Below are 25,284 nucleotides of genomic sequence, written 5' to 3' on the forward strand. Positions count from 1 at the left end.
ATTCTACAGTGGTCTGTCTAATCCTTTAAAGCCATCTAAGTTAGCGCTTGTTGCATCTTGTCAACGAATTCCAAAAGTTATTCTTTATGAGAAGAACTTTCTTTTGTCTGTCCTGGACCAACTGCTAATGGGTCTCTTTGCTGAATCCCAATAAGCAGGAAACTAGCTACTTTCTCCCCACCAAGCACAAATCTTACATCCTATTTTTTTTCATTAAAGGACCCCAAATGCTAGATCCAATCATTTGTTGGGAACATGTTTCATCTTTAGCAGCACTGTGGTTGTACTTAGTTAAGCTCAAAAATATAATTCAGCTGGTAACTGCATATCATTGCAGATATGGAGAGCTCTACTTCTTTCTTCCCTCCAACATGAGGACCATTCACTTATTCTCGCTCTCAGTGTCCTGGGGATACCCAGCCCGATGGGAGGGGTATAAATAATGTTGTTGTTGTTATCAACCAGTTACCCATCCATGAGGACTTGTCCTTTTATCCCATAGCGGTGAAGTTTGCTCAGGAAAGAACTATCCGTGGCAGAAACCATGTTGATTCTTAAATGATCTTTTAATAATGCTCTCTACCAGTTGACCTGGCCCAGATGATAAGCTAACTAACTTCCAATTTGCATAATCCTGCTCCCTTTTTAAAAGTGCTACATTAGACTAGAGTAGGAAATAGCTAATGCCATCTAACTTTACAAGAACATTGAGAGTCAATATGGCGCTCTCCAGATGTTTCTATCAGCCCTAGCCAGAGTGGCTAATGGTTAGGGAACGTTGGAAGTACAGTACACAACAACTACCCCTTCCCAAGCACTTCATTTCTTGGTCACTCTGAGTTCTTTACACTCCCTCCCTGGAAGTTCAGGCATAAGTCTCTTGTCCTACATCTTCCACTGTTGACTATATACAGTGAATTTATTCAATTTTGCTGCTTTATCTTCACCCATTTGTTTTCTAGCAACCCAAATAGCTTTGTTCAGTTTCCTGATGAATTTTAGATTTTTTTAAAAAACTTTGTTTCACTTAGCTTATTGTCAAGTTAGATTTGAGCAAGTTAGATTCCTTTTCTAAAGGAAGCTTACTTTTTTTTACAACTTCCTGAATGTATCAATGACACAAACCTTTATAGACATAATAATATACATAATACTACTATTGGTATATATTCTAGCTATGTGTATCATTATGGTCTAAATGAAAATTCTAAACATTTGAGAGATTTGATCTTCTTAAATCTCAACTAGTCCTCTCATTGTTTAGAATTCTTCCTCTGCAACTAAGACACTATATACAGTAGTTGTTTGGAATAACAACTTTCAACTTGGCTGTTTGAAGCCCTAGAATGTCACCTACTCCCTAATGACTGAACAAATGCAACTGAAGATGTTTCGTAAAAGTGCATTACTTGATTGCTGCCACCCCAGAACTTGTATTAATATTGTCACTCAACCTAAGTTGGGGGGTTTTTTTGGGGGGGGGTGAGCTGCTATGAGGATGAAAGACAGGATTATGGCCCAAGTATAGCTAGCCTTAAGTACAGAACTAGATTTTGCTTTCCATTCTTTCTTGTAAAAGTAGAACACTGGCACTTGATGATTCAAAATGAACACCAATATTAAGGTGTTAAATGTTATGACAACAGATTGAAACAATATTATTTACATGTGACACTTATATATAAAGAAACTTTATTTTTTTTAAAAAAAAATTAAATAGTCTCTAACCCTTAACTGCACCGTAAGCATATGCATTACAGGAGGAAACAAAGGCAGAGCTCTGCTCACACGACACCATGCAAGTACAATGCCAGGAACTTCTTGAATGTGTGTGGTTGATAGCCATGTATTCCAGCTGGAATCTGTAGGGGGGAAATTTTGAGTTTTCAATGTCTGTCATACACATTAATACAGCAATACATTTCACTGTGCTCAAATACCATCTTAAGTTTATTCTCATCCTGTCCCTTCCCTGAAACAAAGGAAAGGAAGCAATTTCTTGAAGAGGATATAAAAAGGATTCAAACAACTTAAGGTTTTGCGTTTGTTTTTTTTTACTTTTGGATATCCTGAAGAGATGTTGTCAGAACCAGGCTCTAATCAGCCAACATGCACTTGAGTATGGCATTATCGTTAAGGCATCTGTGCATGCCTGTTACGATGTTACGTGTACTTTTACAATGATACACACTGGTCATTTCTGCTTGTAATGCACTCTTAAGTAATCACATGGGTGCTGGGCATGAAGCACCTCAGTGCTACTGAGAGTCTAACTTAATGATGTTCAGGATGCCCCCTATTCTAGTTTCAGAGAATTAATATGTTGCCTTTTAGTCCCCAAGCTTTTCTGTCTAAACTATAAAGCTAAACCGAGTTCCTGCGGCAGCAAGTCATTCTACCTTCATCAACATACCCGGACAACTTTCTTCTTGATTACTGGACGACTCCTGAAATCCTCATACAGAAGATGATCTGCATCCATCCAGGCCAGGTTTTTAACACCATTACTAGAGTCTAGGTCTGTTGTATTCAACTGGAACACCAGGAAATGGAAGCGTTGGCCATCTGTAGCCACAGCCTGCACAACAATGGGGTTCTCCAGGACCCTGGGCTCATCCTGGAAATCGGCATGAGAGGGAAGTGTGAAATAAGAAGCCATAGGATAAGCTCCGTTGGTCAAGAGAAATGCTGTACAGTATTAAAAAGAAGAATACTGCCTATTCTATAACTGGGTGAAACCGTGAATGGGTTCAATTCTTAATTTGTTAATGAAATAAAGATAAAAAGGCACACAGTGTGGCTGTATCAGAGGTGGTTAACTTGTGGCCCTCCAGGTGCAGTTGCACTGCAATTCCCATCATCCTTACCAGCCGAGTCCAACCACCCTTAATGAGCCACAGATTTCCCCCATCCCTGATTTACTCTTAAGCTTTGCCACCCGAATGTACTTGAAAACATGTAAAGTTGTCTGTCCACATGTGGATAACTGGGGATAGAAGGTAGCGCAGGAAAGGGTCACAATGGATGGTAGAAAGATGCTAGACAGCAGCGCAAACATCTGGCCAGGAAAACATTTTGAGTTGATAAGACAGGCTAGCAAGACAGAGAACTACAATTATGTCTGATTTTAGTTTGGGGGAAGAAGTGGCACCTACTTGGAGGGTTTGCCAGAGGCCAAGCCAAACCTCAACAAAAGCTGCAGGACTTGAGGACAATCTGTGACAGCTCTCCATGCTCATAAGTTCAAATACCAACTATCAACTAAAAAAGCTGCTTCAATCCCATTGGGCTTTTTCCCTCTTCTGTTCAGGTACCAGACATTTACCAGACTATTATTTATTCAGTATTTTATATGAGAAACTCATGTTGAATAGAGTACCATGACGCCCACAACTGACCTAGAATTCAACCAAGGCTTTTCAGTTAGACTCCTGGATGACAAGGACCATACAACTTAGCAACAATAATTTGTTTTCCTACATCAGTCAGTCCCCAACAATCCCACACTCCCTGTGGACAGCAGAAATGGAAAGTGCCAGCTTTTTAGGGGTTTTTTAAATGCAACTTATGGATCACAATACCACAGTGTCCTAGCACTGCCAAAACACCAACTCAGGAACACACCAAGCTTCCATGTGGATTTGCCCATGGAAAGGTTAGAGAGCAAAGCACAGAAGGAGCTTCAGCAAACTTTTGCCTCTGAGTTAGGAACAGCAGCTAGCGTGGTGACCATTAATGGAATGATTGGACGAATAGAAGCAACTAACTGCCATCTCCTAATTTGGACAGCATATGCCATAGTTTTCCTACAAAAATCTTAATACTCACCCCATATAGCTCCTTTGCTTTGGCCAGAGCATTCCCAAAAGCAAACATTATCATTTTTGCCTGAAGCTGTGGTGGCCTCATTTTGCGTACGGTGTCATACTGAGCAATGTACACAGTGTGAGGATAAGGGTATGGGTACCCTTCTCGGAAACCTAAAGCACAAATTAGGTGATAGTTAGAACTATTTCACAACTCATTGCTCAAGAAGAAGACAATTTCTAAAGTGCAATTAAGAAACCTGACATTTTAGTGTATTGACTTCAACCCCCTATTCTCACATATGCCATCTGATACAATCTCATCCATAACAAATTAACTTCTGTGAAAATGATTTTTTCCCCTTAATCCTCCAAGCTCTAGGAAATTCACCTGTATCATTTTTTATGTCATATGCATTAACTTCTTGAAGGTCAATTGTAGGCAAAACAGGGTAGAAGGTTTCTAAAGTGTGGTTTTCAGTGGCTAATATCTCATCTTTGGAGGCTATAGGCCGTAGAAGGTTCGTTGCATTCAAAATCTTCCCGTGGGGACCACGAACCTGAAGTAGAACAGATTCTGTAAAGGAAAACACTGGACTGTAAATAGATCCTTCCTCAATAGAACTATGCTGAAGCTATCAGCTGACCCATATAAATACCATTCCAAAAATGCTCTTGTAATCCACTAGCACAGGGGGCAATCTCCTTTTCTGTTTGGACAGCAGGTGCTAGCACTCTCCTATTCATGCTCCCTCCCATGTTGAGCAAAAGAAGACCTTCACGACTTCCCATGAATATGCATAGCTAAATGTACAAGTCCTCATTGAGTGATTGTGGATACTTCCCATATACTTACTTAGGGGAGCTTACTGTTGTATTCTTTGAACCATCAATTTCCAGAAAATGTAATGGCACGCCCTTGGCTAGGAAGGGCACCTAGGCTAGTGTGGATGTCAATGAAACATGGTATATTTTCTATAAAGGGTTTCTGCCCTCCAAGACTGAGAGCAAGTGGAACCAGTCACTACAGGGACTGGGTAGATGGTCAGCAGATCAAGCTAAGGAAATCAATTGGTTCATGGCCAAAATTAAGATCATATTTTTCGATCAAGCTCTATTATTTTCAGGAACACAAGTCCCAAATGCTTTGAGAACATAAACTACCAATACGTATTTTACAGAAATCAAATGTGCACATTTTGCAAGTTTACAGTAAAGAACAGTCCCCTCTAATTTCAGGAGAGCTATAAAAGCCATTTCGTTACAGCAGCACAGCTCTAACAAATAATGTTACTTGTACAACACTGGCTCTATGGCAGGGGTAGGAAACTTGTGACCTGCCAGATGTTGTCAGGACTCTGATCAGTTCCCAACCAGACTGGCCAACAGTGGGGGATGATGGGAATTAGCTCTATGGGATTTTCTCTGTCCTTCTACTTATTCCCCTTTTGTTAACCTACAGAAAAAGGTTCATGACATAGAAGATCTTGTGAATTTACCTCAAGGGCACTCTTTCTGATGCTAAGCTGTGGACCTTATAATCTTTTTACAGAACCTTCCTTATAAACAAAATACTTATTTTGACTTGTTTGTTAGAATCCCACACATTTCCTCCAATCTGGATCCCAAGATGGCTTACAAAAAAGGATGGATATATAAAAACTACAAACAATCCAAATAATAAATAAATAAAAATCACCAATAAAATTCTATAAGCTTCAGAGCAAACGGATCATATGCCTTTATTTCTTAATGGTGAGGGCTGACCATATTTCCCCAAGGAGGAGCCACCACTGCCCTGTCCCACCACACTCCTAGCATCTCACAGGGGTGTGGCCATAAGCAGGGCTTCTCCAGCTGACCTTAAGGCAATATGGTGGACAGAACAGGGAGTGGTGTTCTTTTAGACAATTCTACTGGGATAAAGAGACATACCTCGTTCCCATGCAGCTGCCACTCTGTAGTCTTGAGCAAACATTCTTTTACCCAATAAGGGGAATTTGGCTGTCATCGTCCTGCATAAGTGAAGCAAGTCTTCTAAAAGTACAGGGCTTCAGAACAAAAAAATAACTAATTTACTGACAGTGCCCAAATCACAAATTATTACATAGCAGGATTTTCATGGATATTGGTTTGTAAATATTATAGCATTTGCAATGGCTAAAGGCATGTTCAGGCTCAAATGTGTGTTACACTTTACACTATGTTTCCAACCAGTGTTCAGAATTTGCTATGTGTATTTTGCACCTGACTATTGGCCACTTGTGACTAAGTGAAGATGTCAGGTGCCATCCTGGTGCCGTCATCTCCCTCATCAGGCGGTGGATGCCTGGGGATCCTCAGATCTGGACTGTTTTCACACACTAGCAACATATCCTGTAGAATTCTACCCATTATATTTTATCTGCACAATCAGAATGAATTTCAGAAACCAAAAAGTTGTATTGAAAAATACAACTTTTGAGTCGTCTGGCCCCCAAATGGCAACTAGACATTCCGTTTTGGCAAACAGAACGCTGCTTTAAGGAGTCATTTGGTGCCTAGCTTATGTATCTGAGTTTCTAACACTGTTCCCAACCACCCACGTTGAGCTGGAAGGCTCCTACTCACCCTCACTTGCACGTGAGTGGAAATTCCCTGTACTTGAACACATTAATGGTCAGGGACTAGGGGGAGTGCTATGCAGGCAAATGCACTGAAGACCATTCATGTGTTCAGCCAAATGCCTTAACACAACTTCAAATTATAGTTACAGTTAATTATACATAGGATAGTACACCAGGTATTCATTATTAAGAATGCCAGGAATCAATAATTAAGCCAATCAGTGTTACTGGCAATCATCTGGAAACAATATTGTGCAAAGGCATAAGCAGAGCTACATTAAAATAGTTCTGTGCAAAAGGTAACCCAAATTCTATGGCAAGTCTCCTTTTGCATAATTTATTCTACTTCTAGTCATGGGTGATGACTGGAGGTGCGAATGCAGGTGGAGAGAGTTAATTTTTATTATTAGATATTTATCAGCAGTAGATTCAAAACAGTAATTCTTCTTACAAGGTGTAATTAATTTATGGAATCCATTGCCATTAAGACCACTAGCCAAATTAATGAAGGCTAGGTTAGGTCTATCAGCAGCTAGTGGCAAGGCAAGGCAAGCAGGCTAGATCCCTATCTCCCCCACCCCTCCAATCACCAAATTTGACAGGCAGGAGCAGTGGCAGCACTTTGAAGCCCCAATGATCCAAAACACCACACATGGCTCTCTGCATGCACTGGTGATCAGATGTGCTTGCACAGAACCAGTGGTCTTTAAAGGGGTCTCTGCAAGCACCTAAGATCAGCTGCTTGTTGAAACTTGAAAAGAACCACACAGGCTTTGCAGGAGCTGCCAATGATGAAAATCAGTAGAGCCTGCAACCCAATTTTTTGGCACAGTCACATCTTTACTGACCAACAGGACAAGTAGACATAGCTTGGCTAAAAGTCTTGCAGGGCAAATGGAGAGGCTAAACTTGGTCTTAAGCCAACCACTGGCTTAAGAAAACCTCCTGATTCATAGCCAATGTACCTCCAAAGCTAGTTGCTGGGGGAGTGGCATTCCCTTTATGCTGAGTTTGTGAGCTTCCCAGAGGCATCTGATTGGCCAGAGTAAATAGCAGGACATTGGACTAGTTGGATTTTGGGTGTGATCTTCTTATGTCCTTAAGTATGGTTAATAACCTACACTACTGCCCTATAGATTCTGAATGTTTTAGCAGTCATTCCTCAATCTTTCTTAGCCAGTCACTAGAAACTCATTTAAATTCATGTCAAGATTCTAAAGTGAATTCTGCACTTATACAGAATCAAAGAACATACACAACCTTATCCATAAGCTGTTCTCATTCAGAACAAAGGTGCAGAAGTAATTATTCTTCAAATCCCTCCTTAACACACAGATTTTCTATAAAGCCTTTGGCACAACCCCCTCAATGTTTTACTGTAACAAACCCAACTGCATGCAACCAAAATCATCATCCATTCCAGTCTCCCCTTCCTCTGTTGCTTCCCCATGTCAGATTTTTGACTGTAAGCTAAATAGGGCAGAAACCTATCCTTATGTACTCTGTAGAACATCTCACACACATCTGAGGTGCAGTAATAAAAAAGTAAACTTCCTAGTTTTTAATTTAAACACATACAAAGGCCAAGAGTACAGAATCAGTCTCCATGGAACATCTCAGGACAGTTCCCCAAACACTTGATAGTGAAAGCATGCTTTTTCTGAATTAAAACTGGACAGCACATTTGATTCTTACAGCCCCAAAAGTTGACTTTTTAGGGTGTATGAAAAACTAACTGCCTGTATCTCTGCAGGAATCACTACTCTGCAAGGAGGCATAAACTGATCCAGGCTATTAGTTCTGCTGTATTTGTCACCACTCTGTTTGCTAACTGCCTTATTAAAAGAATAACATATATAAGCTGTTATGACAATTTCAGAAATGGTCCCAAACAATGGAACAACAAAAAAGGAAAGTTGAACCAAAGACTTACCAATAGGTTTCTCTAGGTACATCCTCCTCACTGCTACCCCAGAGGCGTGCATGATAAATGGCATTCTGGACTCTCTCATCCTGGTTTTCACATTGATTAGCTGGGTCATTGATTATGCTAAGTATTCGCGGAGGTAAACCTTGTGTCAGCTTTGTCTTGGTTAGCCACAATGCTTGCTTTACACCTTCAAGTAAAATAATATATTACCAGTGAGCATCTTTAGTACTGCACCTTGCACTTCAACCACTCTTACACGAGAACAAGGACTTTTCCACCATTCTTTTTAAGATTTGGAGCGGGGCGGGGAGAGCTATTCTAGAGACAAAATGGAGCAGAAAACCAAGACCACCTTATAAATGCTGCATGCATTGCAGTTAATTACTTAACAAAACCTGGACAAGTATAGATAAGCTGGCACAATGTGGCCCAACAAGTTTGTGTCCACTAATTTGCAGTTCCCGCCTTCTTATAACTACCACCTTTAACAGTATTTATGCTTTCCAAATACTGGGCTTTTCTTTGAAAATAACGATTATGATGCTGGGCAAGATAAAGCAAGTAACAAATTTATTAAATAATTTTACATTGGGGCAGCTGCCTGAGAGAAGAGCCATGTGACTGTGCTAGCCTCCTAGGCTGGCCACTGTCACCTGCTCTGCTCCGATGTGGAGTGCTTCTGGGAAAGGCCTGCTCTTTAGCAAGAGAAAGATTGCCAGCAGTGCCACATCAGCGAGGAGACAGCTTGTCACCTACGAAGCCAAAATCTCCATAAAGGCAGAGCTATAGAACTGTGCCATTAAGAACAGCCCCTTTAAAAACTTCTACACAAGCTCCCTTTCCCCTCACGTGCTGTTGCTGCATGCCTCTTTTTAAACTGAGACTGTCCACTCCGAGATCCTTTTCTAAGCTGCAGGACTGGGTGTCTGTCCATGCCATTAATAATGCCTGATCTGCATTAATGTCCATGCCATTAATAATGCCTGATCTGCATTAATGTCCATGCCATTAATAATGCCTGACCTGCATAACCCAAGCTCAGCTTGTCACTTCGCAGGCACCAACCTCTGACCGGTCTCTTCCTTCCACTGCATCGCCTGCCCTCGAGGACTCCCTCAGAGCCCAAGCCATCCTGACACGAAACACCCCGAAGCTGGCCGGCCTTCCCCGCCCACCAGCCTCGGTCAGCGCGGGCCCCGCAGGCAGCCCTCACCTTCCAGCACGCGAGTCCGCTGGTGGAAGACGTAGCAGGGCCGCTGCTTGTAAGTGGGCATCTCCTCCAAGCGGGGGCCGCCGTCGTGCCAGGGGTCGTGCCACCCGCGCTCCCACTTGGGGTGACGAGGCTTGGCCAGCCAAGGCACGCGGTGCAGCTTCCCCTCGTACGTCACCACGTCGAGCTCGGGAAGCTGCTCCCGCACCGGAGGCACTTTGCGTAAGTACCAAGGCAACGGCGCGCCCGGCGGCGGCCCGCGCACCGTCCACGGGGTGCGGGGCAGCGGCTCCCGAGGACGCTTCGGCCCGTAGGTGAATTTGGCGCGGCGCTGCCCGCAAAGCGCCCAGCACTGCGCCCGCTGGGCGGGCAGCCGTACGGCCAGCATCGCTGCCTCCGCTCCACGTCGCCCAGTCCCCTCACAGACACCTCACCGCCCGCTGGCGGCCGCAGCCATTTTCTTTCCGCCTCCGAAGCGCATGCCGGGTAGAGGGGCGGGGCTATGTTGTGATGGACAGCGGGCCGCTTCCCCACCGCGCAAACTCGGCGCTCGTCTGGGCCCGGCGTGGGAAGGAAGCGGGTCGGGGGTTTGCCGTTGAGGGGACTGGCGGTGGCTCTCCCTGCCCATGACGCAGCCGGTGGAAGCGCCTCCAGTTCCCTCAAGGGCAGAAGAACAGCGTCCCGCCTCGCACCGTGGCGACTAATTCTGCCCTTTTCTCCAGGGGACGCGGCGCTTTCGCAACGGAGGGGCATTGCCATTGCACGGCGCTTTTAACCCCCGTAACAACCACCACCTTGCTCTGCTGCGATTAAAGCACCTTTGCTTTGACTGTCCACGTTTTGCATGCGAAAGGTCTTGGTTTCACTCCTTCCCGTCTCCAGGTAGGGCATCGCTGCTGGAAGCGCTGGAGGGTGGCAGCAGGGGCTGAGCTTGGTGGCCCCCCATGGCCCGGCTTGGTGTAGAGCAGCTTCCATATGGGGGAGATCGAGGGGCGCTCAGCCTGCAGAGAGAGAGAGAGGCTCCTTGTTCAGGGGCTGCCAATGCAAGCCAAAGTCCAAATAATTCGATTAGTTTCTCCTGCCCCTCATGTCATTATTTATTACATTTATATCCCCCCCCCCCAAGTATCTCAAGGCGGCATACACAGTTCTACTCATTTAATCCCCACAACAACCCAAGGTAACAAAATAAAAAAAATCCATCTAGTAGCACCTTAGAGACAGTTGGTTCTTCAGAAGTGTGCATGCGCACGAAAGCTCATACCAATAACAAACTTAGTTGGTCTCTAAGGAGCTACGGGAAGGATTTTTTTAATTTTGTTTCAACTATGGCAGACCAACACAGCTACCTACCTGTAACTAGAACCTCTAAGGTAAATTAGGCTGAGAGGCAGTGACAGGCCTACAGACATGTACACTACGGTGCATCGTATCTTTCTCATTATTTATACCCTATCCCTCTTCTAGAGCAGCATATATAATATGCTCACAACAGCCACTGTCTCCTCACAACAGCCCTGTAAGGTAGGTGGCAGGGAGTGTGATGGGGCCAAGATCACCCAGTGAGCTTTGTGAATAAGCAGCGATTTGAACCTGGGTGTCCCTTCCCGGTCACATTACCACCTTATACAAAGCCAGCCCACGCCACACACCTTTAGGTAGTTTTGCCTCTGACCTACCAAGCAAGGGCAGAGGCAGCAGCACAACACAGGAAAGTAGGCAGGAGTGTGGACCTGAATTTAAGCTATAGTCAGAACCACACAACTTTCTGTTCTTGATGTGCCACCGCCATAGATGTTTGTAGCATTAATGGGACTGGTCAAATAATAACCCTCCTAGCACTGCTTAGTGGAAAACGGGACATGGAAAACTGCCTTACAAGTCAGAGCCATTGGTCCATCTAGTTCAATATCTTTTGCACTGAGCATCTCTCCAGTGTTCCAAACAAGGGACTTTCTCAGCTTACCAGTAAATGCCAGTGGCTGAACTTGGGATCATTTGCAAACAGCTCTTGTCCCTCCCTCACATTAACATTCTGACTAGAAATCTCAAGAACGACTTACCTTGTGCATATGTGCTAGTGAAAATATTAATTGATTCTATCCATTTCCTGCCTTTTTGTTTAAAAAGCTGATAATGTTAATATGGACTGTAATTGATCAAGGGTGTAATTTATCAAGACTGTACCTGGAAAATATGGGAAGTTGGCATATATTGTTAATGGTGCTTAATACAACTCCCAGAATCCTCCTGGCCTGTACATTTTGATCTTAAGAACATAAAGAAGAGCTGTACTGGATGAAATGAAGGTCATCATCCTGTTCTCACAGTGGCCAGCCAAATGTCTTTGGAAAGGACATGAGTGCCACAATACTCCTTGCTCATGTTTCCCAGCAAGTGCTATTTAGAGATATGCAGCCTGTGATACTGGAGGTAGAAACACAGCCATCATGATTAGTGGCAATCGATAGTCTTATCCCGCATGAGTTTGTCTAAACCTGTTTGTAAAGTTGGTGGCCATTACTGTACTCATTTTTATGTAAGGCAAGGTGCATAGACATCTGTAGCCACAACCCCAATATGGCTCTTAGCTAGTTTGTGAATGCATCCAGATTGGATTTTTTAATGTAAATGTGTACATGTAAAACTGTCAGCCTCCCCTGATTATGTAACTTCAGAGGAGTCCAGCAAGATAGTTTTTCCTAAAACAACCACATTATACGAAAGGATGACATACTGAACTCTGATCAGGTTTACAGAGGTTTAGCTCCTAAAACATACTGGGGACAGGATCCACAGCCTTGACATTTTCGCTGTTGGGACAACAGATTTTACATTCTCTTTGACGCCTTTGCTTCTGTAGAGAGTTGGAAGGAGGAAAAATGACCTGTTTAACCTGTTTCTAAGGGGTAGGACCTGCACCATCAATCCAAAGTAAAGTATGATGCTGTAGAAGGTTACAGTTGATTACATGTGTATATCATGAAGCAAAATAACAAATACTGTAGTAACATACCAAAACTTAAAAATAACAATATTCCAAAGATAGATTAAAAACAGATATAAGTGTTAAATTTAACAAGATTTATTTACTACTTGGTCGTAACAAAATTTCTTAAGAGGTTTACAAGTAATATTAACATTATCAATAAAAAATGAAGTGCTTCCAAGCAAGGAATTCAGCTAAAATGTGCTAAAATACATGTTGGTTGTGGTAGGGACAGATCATCTTCATCCAACAGTTTGAAACTGAGTGTTATATTTTCTAGATAATGGATGATAGTGAAGATGACTGGCTGTCTCTCAAGCCCAAAGAGCCATTGCCATCCCAGTGCTGTGGTAGTGGCTGCAAACCTTGTGTCTATGACACGTATCAGGATGAGCTGGAGCAGTGGGAAAAGGCCAAGGCAAAAAAAGACAGAAGCCTCCTGACAAGGAAGAAACAGCAAGTAGAAATCTTAAAATTATGTTAATATTTCATCTGGGTCCTATCCTCCCCCCTTGTAAATAGATCCCATTGATTTCAAATTGATCTACTATACGTTCAGGTATATCTATTTAGGCTGCAATCCTAACCCCACACACCTGGGAGTAAGCCCCACTGAATTCAGTAGGCCTTATTTCTGAGGAGACATGGTTACTTTGCAGTTACTTTCCAAAACAGTATTTTGTCCTTTTTATATCTAATTAGAAGTTTAATATGAGTATGTTTCAAAAAGTTTATGTCTTTGACTTGTTTCTCTCCTGTCAGTCTCTTGAATGCAGAATTATTAGAAAAAGTGTTTTATAACACTCATCAAATTTCCCACTTTAATATTTGTAATTATAGTTTGCTGCCATATTGTCTTCCCAATAAATCTTGCAAGTATTTTTGCTCCAATAAAAAGCAGTAAAATATGTAAGCTTAATTAACATTACATTTTAAATGCAAGAAAATATATAGTAATCCATGCAGGAGAATACATTCCTTTCTAGCATCTCTCATATTGATGAACATCACAACTTACTCATAATTCAGTTTTATCCCATTGTGCCAGCTGGGCTTTCTCCAATTCTGTTAACGCACCTCAAGCACCCAGCAACTGAGGGCAAGCACAAATCCCTTTAAAATATGATGTTGCTTATTGGAGTAATACCTGAGAAAGGATGCTAGGAACTGAGGTGCCGATCCCATTGAGACTAAGCCCCATTGAACGCAATGGGTCCTACTTCAGACTAAAAACGCATAGGGTTGTGAAATGCATGCTGGGAAAATGAGAACAAGGAAATGAAGAAACAAAGAGAAATGCTTTTTTTATATTTGAAATGATAGGTATTAAGGTTCAAGCCTGCTTGGAAGCCCTTTCCATTGGCCTGGAAGCCATTTTGATGTGCCAGGGCTAAGGCTGAGGCACATGCTCAGAGGTGCTTTTCTTTATTATTCCTTGTTCCAAATCTGAAGTCTTGAGACTTCAATCAAATTCAGGGGCCACACAATGAATGGCTCACGTGCCCTGAAAAAGATAAAACATGTCTTGAACAAATTGGTAATGCAAAATTTGCTTCTAAAGATTGCCTGGAGGCCCGAATAAGCTATTCTCTTCCCTGGATCTTTGTACTGTGAGAAGCTTCGCTCATGTAATTCTTGCAGACATGGAGCTGTTAAAAGAGCTGGAGTTTTGCAAAGGAAGAAAGACGGCAGCCCTAGTGGGAGGTCTGGAGAAAAATAAGAAATTGCTTTTGAGAGAGACTGCAAACTAAGGAGGAATGCCCATCCGTTCCTTGAGATAGGTAGAAAATTACCTCCTAGATGGCCTTCCATCATCTTTTGGGAGTGCTATTACTATTTGTGTGTGGACATACCTTTAGTTTCTCACCTTCCAAAATCATTATCAGCATATTGTTATGGTCATAATTGTAAAAAAGGCAAGCAGATTAAAATGGGACTTCACAAATAATTACTTACTGAATTAACACTTTATTGAGACCAGATGTATTCAGTCTTTAAAATTTGTGTGTGTGGCAGGCTGTGTGTGTGTGTTTTGCAGTAACATGTTTCACCATGGCAGAATTCACTCACATTTTTTTGAAAAAAGAAAAGAGGGTGGCATTGCTTAACCTTGTAATTATTTATTGTTGCTTTTGCAGTGTAGTAATTCAGAACTAACTCCAGAAACGTTTACAGCTTTCATCATAAGCTCTGTGGATCAGCTGACAGAAGACACCTACCAGTATAAATTTGAATTGCCTGGAAATAGCAGCCTAGGGTTGAGTTTGGGACAACATATTGTGCTAAGGTACTGTACTAAGTCTCTAGTTAAACAGGCCTCAGTATGTGATTTAACTTTCTTTTTGTTGTTGTTGAGCTACAAAGATTTCATGCCAAGTAAATCATAATTTCTGTGCTCCCAGATTGGCTCTGTTGAAAGAACTTGTGAGCTCACTGAGCTTATTAACCTTGTTAATTTTATGGTATATGCTACCCTACACTTGCTTTTCCTTCCATTTTAGTTGTATTGGAGGCAGAAAAATTAAGTGTGGGTAAGAAAGCCAATTTACAAAATTGGAAAAGGTGAAAAGCAAATGTGTATTGGAATGATCGTCACGTACCAACACATAGGGACAATATATTAACTTTTCCCCCTGAGGAAGTTATGCCCATTGCAATACAGAGCCACCTTTCATATTATTTATGTTATGAGTTACCTTTGTATCCCACTCTTCCTCTAAGACAGGCATGGCCAAACTCTGCTCTCCTGATGTTTTGGGACTACAATTCCCATCATCCCTGACCACTGGTCCTGTTAGCTAGAGATGATGGGAGTTGTAGTCCCAAAACATTTGGAGGGCCGAGTTTGGACATGCCTGCTCTAAGGTATGTGGGAACATTTTGCCCTCCCAGTAACTCTGTGAAATAAGTTAGAGTGGCTGATCAAAGTTGCCCAAGTGACCCTTATAACTGAATGATGGTGCAGTCTCTAGATTCTGTGGTCCAACACCAACACCCTGACCATAATATCGTTCTTTTTAAAAATTTGTTTATTTGGCTTTTCAGATTAAAATTTTACAATCACGTATGCAACATACAACATAAAATCAAGATTCCAAAGAATCTCCTGGACTTCCCCCCTCCCCTTTGTGGGAGGACCATAATATCACACTGAGCATCTATCCGAAAGGCCTGACGCCCACTGAAAACAGATTAATAAAGCTGCTGTTGGAAACTTTTAGAATTCACTATATATCCTCCACGTCACTGTAACAGCTAGATGCCTCACAAAACTTCATTAAGGATAAAAGAATTGACTATTCTGAGTTGAAAAGTTGTCTGTTGTTGATGTGCAATTGATTGGCAGTGGAAGCCAAGAGTGATAGGAATATTTGCTTCAACCCAACACAAGAGGTACATTGCTTCCCAAGTCATTTTTGGACTTTTAAGATGACTGTGATTAAGTCAGTTTCTATAAACTGGGTGAAGTTGCCAGCACCACGACAGGAGCATGGTTCATTCCGGGCTCCTTCCAACACATGTAGGAATACAATGGATTAAGCCTAGGAGTAGTATCATTGACCTTTGTGCAACCTTTGTGAGATAGGTCTGATTTTGCATGACTGTTATTCTTTCTGCACATTTAGTTGGGAGCATTCCCAAATTCAAAATTTTATGAGTGTGGGATATTGTTTGTTAATATTATTTCCATGTATTCACTATCTGTCCAAGACCAATTATAATCTTAGTATAGTTCTATAATTCCCTTACTCTGTGAGCAACATAGCTATATTTCACAAAATAGCTAGGCTGGCCATGTAGCTCATCTGGCCCCAGGAAAGGGAAGGATTGTTAAGGGAGGTGTGTGACAGAGAAATCTGAGGTTATTTCAATGCCTTGAATCTCTGTGATTTCACTGCAAAATGGGAGGGAATGATCTATTGTCTGGCTTGGCAAAGGACAGCCCATGGGGAAGGAGGAAGGATACCTGCAGTGCTTTTCAGGCAGCAGCCTTTGCTGAGAGAGCAGTACTTTGCTGACAGGAATTGTAAGGGATTCAGATCAGGGTTCCCTTCCTCTATCTTTCTTTCTCTCTCTCTTTTTTCCTTCCTCAGAGGACTAGTGAATGGTTTGGAGGTTCAGAGAGCCTATACTCCAATTACTCCTGTGAATGCTGAAGGGTACTTTGAAGTTTTAATAAAGGTAAATAGCGGCCTTTGTTCTATAGATTAACAGCTTGACGTAGGAATCATGTCATCTTCTAGGCCAGCTGAGTGCTTAGCTTTGTACTTTAATAACTAGAGGCCTGCAGTCAAAGATTTGGCTTGTTAGTCCTAATCAATATGTGGAATTCTGCCCCCCTCCCCTCGCTCTGAAGTAAAGACGGGGCTACTCATGCAGCGAGATGAGGTGGTAGACTGGGGTGACGGGATTCTGGGTAGTACCATTTCAGAAACTTCCTGCAAGTAAAAAAATGGCATGTACTACATGTAGCACTGCCTTTTGAGGCACATGCAAGAGGGCTTTTCCTGTGGCTGTGTGCCACATATGGAACTCCCTGCCTCAAGAGATTAGGTTATCTTCCTCTCTGTTTGTGTTCTGCTGGCATTTTATGCCTTTTTTTTAGAGAAACAACAGCACCACAAGGCTTTGGTTCTGCTGTTGCTTAATTTAGTTTATTTATTGTTAGCTCTGGATCTCCGTGCTTCCCTGTTTCATGACGCTGTGTTTAGACCTAGTTGGTTTTGGTATTTGTTTTAATAACATGTTATTTTACTAGTTACAGATAGGTAGCTGTGTTGGTCTGCCATAGTCAAAACAAAAAAAATTCCTTCCAGTAGCACCTTAAAGACCAACTAAGTTAGTTCTTGGTATGAGCTTTCGTGTGCATTCTTTAAGGTGCTACTGGAAGGAATTTTTTTTGTTTTGACTATGGCAGACCAACACGGCTACCTATCTGTAACTGGAACTATGGAAGGCACCACATTGAGCCGCATGAAATGGAAGTCCATCAATTGTGTATCTGAAGAAGTGTGCATGCACACGAAAGCTCATACCAAGAACTAACTTAGTTGGTCTTTAAGGTGCTACTGGAAGGAATGTTATTTTACTGTTGTTGTTATTTTTATGGCTGTTTACACCTTGTTAACATCTTGGAGCAACTCCATTTCCGAAGGGGAAAGCAGAACGCAAGGGTCCCGTCCCCCCCCCCATAAATAAGTACAACTTTCCCTAATCCATAGTTTTCTACCTGCAGTGAGCTTTCAACACAAGGGAGAATCTTAAAATGCGCTCCCATCCTACCTCCCATCTGAATTGTTTCTGTCCATTTTACCCCGTCATTCTGCCGTATGTATAGACTGCACCCAAGTCAATCGAGTTGACAGCTCAACAGGCTTTACTTCATGGTTAAGCCAAGTTGTTCTTAGAGAAGGGCATCTACTTGGTGCATGTTGGGCTGCAACATTTTGTCATTGTGAAGGGTTTTGTGATGATGAGGTGGGGGAGTAAAAGGGTTGAGGATGGCTCATCTGTCATTTTGGACAATATGGAGCCATCTATATAGGATCCATCTTTGTGCCTATATTAGTAGTCATCTGTTATATTGCTATGGTATGTTACAGGCAGTGTAGCCAGAATGACCACAGCAGGAAACTAGTAACTACAGTACCTGCCATTCCATGCTGTAAGACAGCTGTAATGTTTTTAGGATCAGTGTCAATCACTGCATAAGGCAATTCTCCTGAGTAAATTCAATGATTTCTCTATGGGATTAAGAGATTTATTGATTGCAGCCTTTGAGTCCTTATGTTCAGAAGGAATGTTGGCTAAGCCTAACAAGGATCAGCGCAAACATAAATAATTATGAGCCTAGGAATATCAAAATCATGTCTATCTTTTTAATCTGTCTTTACACCTTCTCAGGGGAAGATAGATTTCACTGTAAATCTCAAACCTCAAGCACTAGATCTTCCAGGCGGGTCACAGGGACCCATCATTTTGCCCTCTGCTCACCCTCCAGGAATGTGTGCTTTTCAGGGTTTTATCATTGATTGCATGATAGTTTGAGCATGAATTATACTCCTTTTGAGGTGTGTATAGCTTTTATAAGACACTTGTGGGTGGATCATTTCACCATTATTGTGGCAATTGGAGGGGGAAATGCTACATTTGAGCTGCATTAATAGGTTACCTTTATAGGCTGACTGTGAAATTTTATATATACTTGCTTATTACACACAAGTTTTGCATTTCAATAATAGTAGTAATGATTGTAATAACACCTTCCCTTTATATAGAACCTTTCATCCCAAAAGGAACCATAGTTATTCTCTGGCAGTAACAAAAGAGATGGAACACCCATCGTAAAGCACCCATTTGTATAACTTGGCTTTGTAGATTGTAGTGTATTTCTCACTATTCAGGCAATTTTTGGAAGTACTATATTATTATTATTACTATGCAATCCAAGTGCTGTTCAGACACCCCTGTGTCCCATGATTATGGCGCTGCATTTGTGATACTACAGTTAAGTGCAAGTGAGTGGCGATTTTCTGCGCTTAACCCTCCCTTTGAGTGATTCTATAATGTTATGGTGTTTTTTGGTGTAAAACCTGGCATAGAGGTTTTCTCTTCAGGAGTTTCTCCTGCTCTTCTATTTACAAGAATTCATTACAAACCAGTTTGGTCATTTCCCCATTAGAACGAGGAAGGAACCTATTCGATTCCATAATACATTCTGTCTCCTGCAACCAATCTCTCACCAAATGGGAAACGTAACTGAAGTCTTCTCTCTCTTCACACCTTGAATTTAACATCCTCTTCTGCCTTCTTCTCACTATGGCTAGAGATATACCAGCAACTCCACCCTGCCACAGCTCCTAAAGTTTTAACAGCAGCCTGGCATGCAGACATTTATCAGCAATGTCTCCTGAGATGAAGATACGTGATAAGAAAAGCTCCATCTGCTAAATGGCAATTGTAAAACCAGCAAAGACCACCTGTAGCAGCTTGAAGCGTAGCTGTCAACTTTTCCCTTTTCTTGCGAGGAATCCTATTCGGAATAAGGGAATTTCCCTTTAAAAGGGACATGTTGACAGCTGTGCCTTGAAGGCTAACGCATATATTGTGGCATGAGCTTTCATGGACTAGAGTCCACTGCAGTGGATGAAGTTGACTTTAATCCATGAAATCTTATGCCATAATAAATTCTTAAGTCTTTAAGGTGCTGCAACACACTGTGTTGCTTTTGCTGCAATAGACTCTCCCTCTGGGAATTTTTTTTCTGTGTGTCATGCCAGAGGCATAGGAGCAGAGTCTGTGTAAAGCTGGCCACCTTAAGCATAGCTATCTCTCTTCTTAGAATCAAACAATTGTAGAGCTGGAAGGGACAACAAGGGTCATCTAGTCTAACCCCCTTCAACGCAAGAATCTTTTGTCCAGTGTGGGGATTGACCCCTGACCCTGAGATTAAGAGTCTCATGCTCTGCTGTTGAGCCAACTCTGTTTTTTCCTAGATGCAGATGCTTTTTACATTCGTTATTGTAGAGAAAGTATAAGGCCTGGTGCTGTGATCAGATTTTTGTGTGATACATTGTCTTAGCTTGAACTACTTTCACTCCAAACTCATAGATGAAGGAAGCATTAAAAAGGCAGAATATACAAGTCCTGGAACAAATGACCGAAGAGGCATTGTGCACTTGAATTTCACTACTCAGAAAGCTCCCTTTTCCCTATAAATGCACAGAGATCCACAATGAATAAATGATTGCATGTGTTAGGTGCTATTTTGTGTATCTGTTAGTATCGGGTGCAAAGGCTATTTGCAGTCAGAGCAGGTTTTAAAATACCTGAGTGGTTTTATCTGCCACCCAGCTTAGTCAGCACAATCACAATACAAGCAATAGACAATCTTTATTTTGCATACACTTGAGCGAATTAACAAATAATAATGCTAGATTCGTAACTCATGTCCTAGATTAATTTAAATCTCTTTGTGCTAGACCTTTAATATATATTTTAAGCGATTTTTAAAAAATGCATAGAAGACTTTCTGTTCTAGTTTATGAAATTTTATTTGTAGAATATAAACATGAGGTTTTCCTCTCAAAAATGTTTTTGTTTGTTTGTTTTGTGTTTTCTTTACAAGTGCTATGAAGATGGACTCATGTCACAATATGTAAAATCCTGGAAAGAAGGAGATTCGGTTTGTTGGAGAGGACCATTTGGAGGTTTTCCTTATTCAGCCAATCAAGTAAAGCCATATATATACTTGCACGCGTGCACACACACACACACACACACACACCCTCTCAACCCCTTCACTACATAGCAATCACAGGGGAGTTAACAACATAATATCTAAAAATGTAATATAAAATAAAATGGATAATACAATACCAATGAGATACAATCAGATGTAAGGCCATTATTACAAGTAGTCAAATACCAAATAGTTGGGTTCATATTTTTGGTTTCAGGAAATGAGGGGAAAACCATTAGGGTTTAAGGATGAGGGTAGGGTTTTTCAGATTTTTCACCACAGTGCTTCAGAGCTTTGACATGGATCTGTGTAGGATGCAATTTCTTTTAAAAAGAACAAGAGGAGGAAATATAGCAGATGATCAAGAATAGCAGTCGAGTCAGATTTAGCATAATTTTCTTTTATATTTGATAATTAAGGCTGTAATCCTAAATAGGATGCACTCCCCATTGAACAAAATAGAATTCCATCCCAAGTCAACATACTTAGAATTGTCCTGTTAATATTGCAAACCACAAGAGACAGAAAAGATAAACGGTGAAGTCTGAGTCCTTTCTGAGCACTGTCCTCCTACCATGTTTGTTTCCTTCCCTCTTGAAGCTTCCTTCTCATCTGAATTTCAACACTGACCATGATTTAGCATGACATGCACTTTCTGGAACAAGCTCATGTCTATTCAAAAAGTTCATTGGGACTTATTGCCAAGTAAAGCTTTCTCAGTTGATCACAGTGGACATGATTGCTAAAGGAGAAAAGATAATCCCTGAGTTATGCAGTGTTCACACTTTTTTTATAGGATGAAATGATGAATTGGCGCTGAAATTCAGTTTCTGTTGTAGTGTTTTTCCAGTTCCAGTGACTCAGATGTATTTGGCATCTTCTGCTTCATTTTCAGTATGGAGAACTTCTCATGCTTGCTTCTGGTACTGGTCTAGCACCAATGCTTCCTATTCTTCAGTACATAACAGAGAATGAGGATGATGAAACATTTGTAACTCTAGTGGGCTGCTTCAGGAACTTTGAAAATATCTACATGAAGCCTCTTCTTCAAGAGCAATCTCGATTCTGGAACATAAGGGCATTTTATGTATTAAGCCAGGTAATATTCTAATAGGCAATTTTTCCTTCCCATGGGACAGTGTGACAACCTTCCCCTTGGTTGATGCATGAACCTTCATGTTATATGTATTGCAAGTGGTTCAGTCCTGCACTGAAAACCTTGTCATGTCTAGCCTTCCTAGCTGGGAAAAAGGACCGTCGCTAGGTAGTAAAGCCCATGTTTGCATGTAGAGCCTTTGGCAGCCCAAGGGCCGCACCCCCTCATATACAGTGTTCTAGGGGCCACATGCCAGGGCTGAGTGGATCCGGAAGCGAAAGCAGGCAGAGCAATGGATGTGACTCTTATCTTTGTACAGAAGGCTACATCCTGGCCTGACAAAAGCCAGTGGTCTCTACATCCCACCTCTTCTCCTTCCATCCAGGAGAGAAAAACGGGATTAATATAGCTCAAGGCTAATTTAGTATTTGCCATATGTTTCTCTGAGATGATTTTAAAGTGTCTTATACTTTTGCCTCTTCAGGAACATTCACTTGAAAATCTGCCTTGGAGCTTTCAAAAAAACACTTACCTTGGTCGAATAAACGAGGATGTGATTAAGAGTATGGTGAACACATGCAGAAGACAACCTTACGTATTGATATGCGGCTCTGTGACATTTAGTGAAGAGATGGAGAGATCTTTGAAAGCCATTGGTCTTAAAGAAGATTCTTATTTTATATTTTAACTGACTTTAAACAAACAAGGTATCTTTGCTACGAATAATCTTAATCTGCTTTTGGTCAGATTGGATTTTAAAAAAATGTTTAGCTGTGCCAATCCATCCAAATTTATGCCTTCTGTGTCCTAAGAGTTGGCTAAACAATCCCATGAATGAGCAGATACCACAGCTAGTGATAAAAGCCTGGTTCCACTTGCAGTCAGTTATTCTTGACTGTTTCCAGAAAGCAATTATGGGGAAGCTATTGCTCAGCACCATGGGAATTGTCCTGTGGCATCCCACAGAGCTCCATCTTGTCCTCCATGGCATTTAACATCAGTTTGAAGCTGCTGAGAGCTGTCATCAGGAGATTTGGAGAGAGATGTTATTAGTATGCAGGTGATGCCCAGCTCTATTTTTTTTCCATCTGAATCAGGAGAGCACCTCAGGACTCACACTTAGAAGCAGTGATGGGCTGGATATGAACCAATGCACTGAAGCTGAATCCCGATTGCCCATCCCTAGGTGCCCAGGTGCCCTAGGCACAGTCCAACAAGAGACTTGTCATATTTAAGCCCCATTGAGAGCAATAGCATGGAATTTAGTCATGACTAAGTTTTGCTGAACTGTGGCCAGACTCCACTGCCCACCATTCAAGTTCAGAGGGCAGAATCTGCAGTACAATAAGGAACCAAAAAAAGAGAGCTTCAACTTCACTTTATAACAAAAGGCCTAAATTTGATCTATTTCAGAGCTGGGAGGATATTGATCTGTAGACCGAGGAAACCGGAAACCTTAGCCTGATCTAATTAATACACATAATGGAAAATTGCATTGGGTTTGTGTTGTTAGTCATAGAAGCCTCTCTGAGGGGGAAATACCCCATGATGTTCTACTTTTCTCAGCGCAGAACTGAAAAATGAATACATCTACAAAGCTTTGCTTCCAGCGTAGGGAGGGGTCATAGCTTGGTGGTAGCTACATGCTCTGCATACACAAGTTCCCAGCACCAGTCTCTGGCATCTTCTCTTAAAAGGAGGAACAATGGTCTGCCTCAGTACCATGCAGATTTATGTTCATATGTGTACATAATGTATGTATTTGTGGCTACGTTTTAGCCTGTAAAGAATTTACAGTCAAATAAGCTACTGAAAGCTGTTCGTGTTAAAAATCATGACCAATCTACACAGTGCTCAGAAATATAGCACACTACTCCCATCATTTCTTGTGGCATTTAAAATGCTTCCGTAATATGTAAAAATGTCTTCATATACTGTGCAATTCAATTTATCTAAATAGCCTCAGGAGCACAGAAAACATTTGAGTAATCAGACAGCAGATAAAAGAGGATATCATTTCCATAAGGTTACACTGATGTGGAGTCACAAGAGAGATGGGTGAACTCAAAACTGAATTAGTAGTATCTGAAGGTGGGAGAATAGGGAGAGGTTCCACCGTATTTAGAAAAATGTAACGCTTTAGCTATGTCACCTTCATTCTTTCCAAATAGACAGTCCTGGATCTTTGGGGAATAATATGATAAGAATCAAGATAATCAATTGCTCCTCTTTATTTCTCTGTTCACATGGAGAACTTGAATCGGAGAACCTGACTCTATCCTCTGGCAAGACTGCTTGAACAGGACAGGATGGTATCTCACTCTCCTTGCGCTAGTGCAAAACAGTCACTTAATGGTTGTACCCTGTTAACTAAATCCCTACTAAATTGTATAATTTGGCATCTCAATGATTGGTATTATTAATTGTATTATAATTTGGCATTGTTATAATGAGGTTGTTATTGGATTGGATTGTTGTAATAGAAAACTATCTGAAGGGCTGTCATGGAAGGTGGCGCAAGGTTGTCTTCTCCAGCTCCACAGGGTAGAACTCAAACCAATGGTTTCAAGTTACAAGAAAGGAGAATCCGACTAAACATCTGGAAAAACTTTCTAACAGGAAGAGCTGTTAGACATTGGAATGGACTCCCTTGGCAGGCTGAGGACTCTCCTTCCTTGGAGGTTTTTAAGCAGAGGTTGGGTGGCCACCTGCCATGGATGCTTTAGTTGAGATTCCTGCATTGCAGGGGGTTGGACTAGATGACCCTCAGGATCCCTTCCAACTCTACAATTCTATTATTCTATGACATGTATGCATCTACGTTTAACAGGGAAAAGAACATTGTCATTATCACTGAAATCCCCTATCCCCTGTGGTTGCTGCTTGCTAAAGTTTTAGGAGACAGGAGATACAATCTCAGAGCCATCCTTGTCGGTTCTTTCCTTGCTTAAGCACCGGAGGTATTTTTTTGGTACAGTATAATGTTATGCTTCATGGAGGAATTAAGCAGTTGTTTGGGACTCTGTTGTGGGAATGTCATATAGTTCTTCTAGCATTGCTCCTGTGTTGATTTAATAATAGTTATGGGTAGATAGTAATTAGCTTGTGTTGGCACAAGCAGTGGTAAGCATTTAGGTACACTATAGGATTTTGTTGTAAGAAATAGAAACTTGTCCATCAAATGTTGTGTTTTTGCACTACATAATATGTGAGATAGCAGTAGTTATTCTCGAATGACTCAGACTGCCATTCTAAATACATCTGCTGGAGAGTAAGTCCCACTGAATTTAGATTGACTTCTGAGTAAACATGTTTCAGATTTCGCTGTCAAAGAAACGATACTGACTTGAGTTCTTTGACACACAAGATTGTGTTTAGCTTTAAATTCATAGAATTAGATGTGTC

General features: G+C 41.5%; 2 protein-coding genes across 4 annotated transcripts in view; one reads left to right on the forward strand and one right to left on the reverse strand.

Moving 5' to 3' along the window:
• Positions 1–1,675: 1,675 nt before the first annotated feature.
• Positions 1,676–10,032, reverse strand: MRPL37 (mitochondrial ribosomal protein L37). The gene is made up of 7 exons (XM_028733398.2): positions 9,556–10,032; positions 8,346–8,529; positions 5,742–5,857; positions 4,198–4,383; positions 3,829–3,980; positions 2,414–2,617; positions 1,676–1,862 (listed from the first exon to the last, which is right to left on the reverse strand). Exons 1-7 carry the CDS (start codon positions 9,938–9,940, stop codon positions 1,785–1,787), a joined length of 1,305 nt encoding a protein of 434 aa, XP_028589231.2. The 5' UTR covers positions 9,941–10,032; the 3' UTR covers positions 1,676–1,784.
• Positions 10,033–10,096: 64 nt separating this feature from the next.
• Positions 10,097–25,284, forward strand: part of CYB5RL (cytochrome b5 reductase like) — a 28,669-nt gene continuing 13,481 nt past the window's right edge. The window contains exons 1-7 of one of the 3 annotated variants that reach the window (XM_077928714.1): positions 10,097–10,434; positions 12,822–13,001; positions 14,680–14,828; positions 16,636–16,723; positions 20,670–20,774; positions 21,679–21,882; positions 22,364–22,586. In XM_077928714.1, coding sequence (XP_077784840.1) covers positions 12,825–13,001; positions 14,680–14,828; positions 16,636–16,723; positions 20,670–20,774; positions 21,679–21,882; positions 22,364–22,567 — 927 coding nt within the window. In that variant the 5' untranslated portion in view covers positions 10,097–10,434; positions 12,822–12,824 and the 3' untranslated portion in view covers positions 22,568–22,586. Of the gene's footprint in view, positions 10,435–12,821; positions 13,002–14,679; positions 14,829–16,635; positions 16,724–20,669; positions 20,775–21,678; positions 21,883–22,363; positions 23,762–25,284 lie in introns of those variants that run through there. The other 2 variants (XM_028733399.2, XM_028733401.2) reach the window with 2 other exon arrangements.

Source organism: Podarcis muralis, chromosome 5 (genome assembly GCF_964188315.1).
Source record: "Podarcis muralis chromosome 5, rPodMur119.hap1.1, whole genome shotgun sequence".
In the NCBI taxonomy this organism is placed as follows: Eukaryota; Metazoa; Chordata; class Lepidosauria; order Squamata; family Lacertidae; genus Podarcis; species Podarcis muralis.

What these genes read in the sequence shown, in the direction of transcription:
- MRPL37 (XM_028733398.2), bottom strand. Translation starts at nt 9,940, where the DNA reads ATGCTGGCCGTACGGCTGCCCGCCCAGCGGGCGCAGTGCTGGGCGCTT. An exon ending in GCGGACTCGCGTGCTGGAAG is followed by an intron (nt 8,530 to 9,555) that starts GTGAGGGCTGCC and finishes TTTTACTTGAAG; the next exon opens with GTGTAAAGCAAGCATTGTGG. An exon ending in GGCAGCTGCATGGGAACGAG is followed by an intron (nt 4,384 to 5,741) that starts GTATGTCTCTTT and finishes TTTCCTTTACAG; the next exon opens with AATCTGTTCTACTTCAGGTT.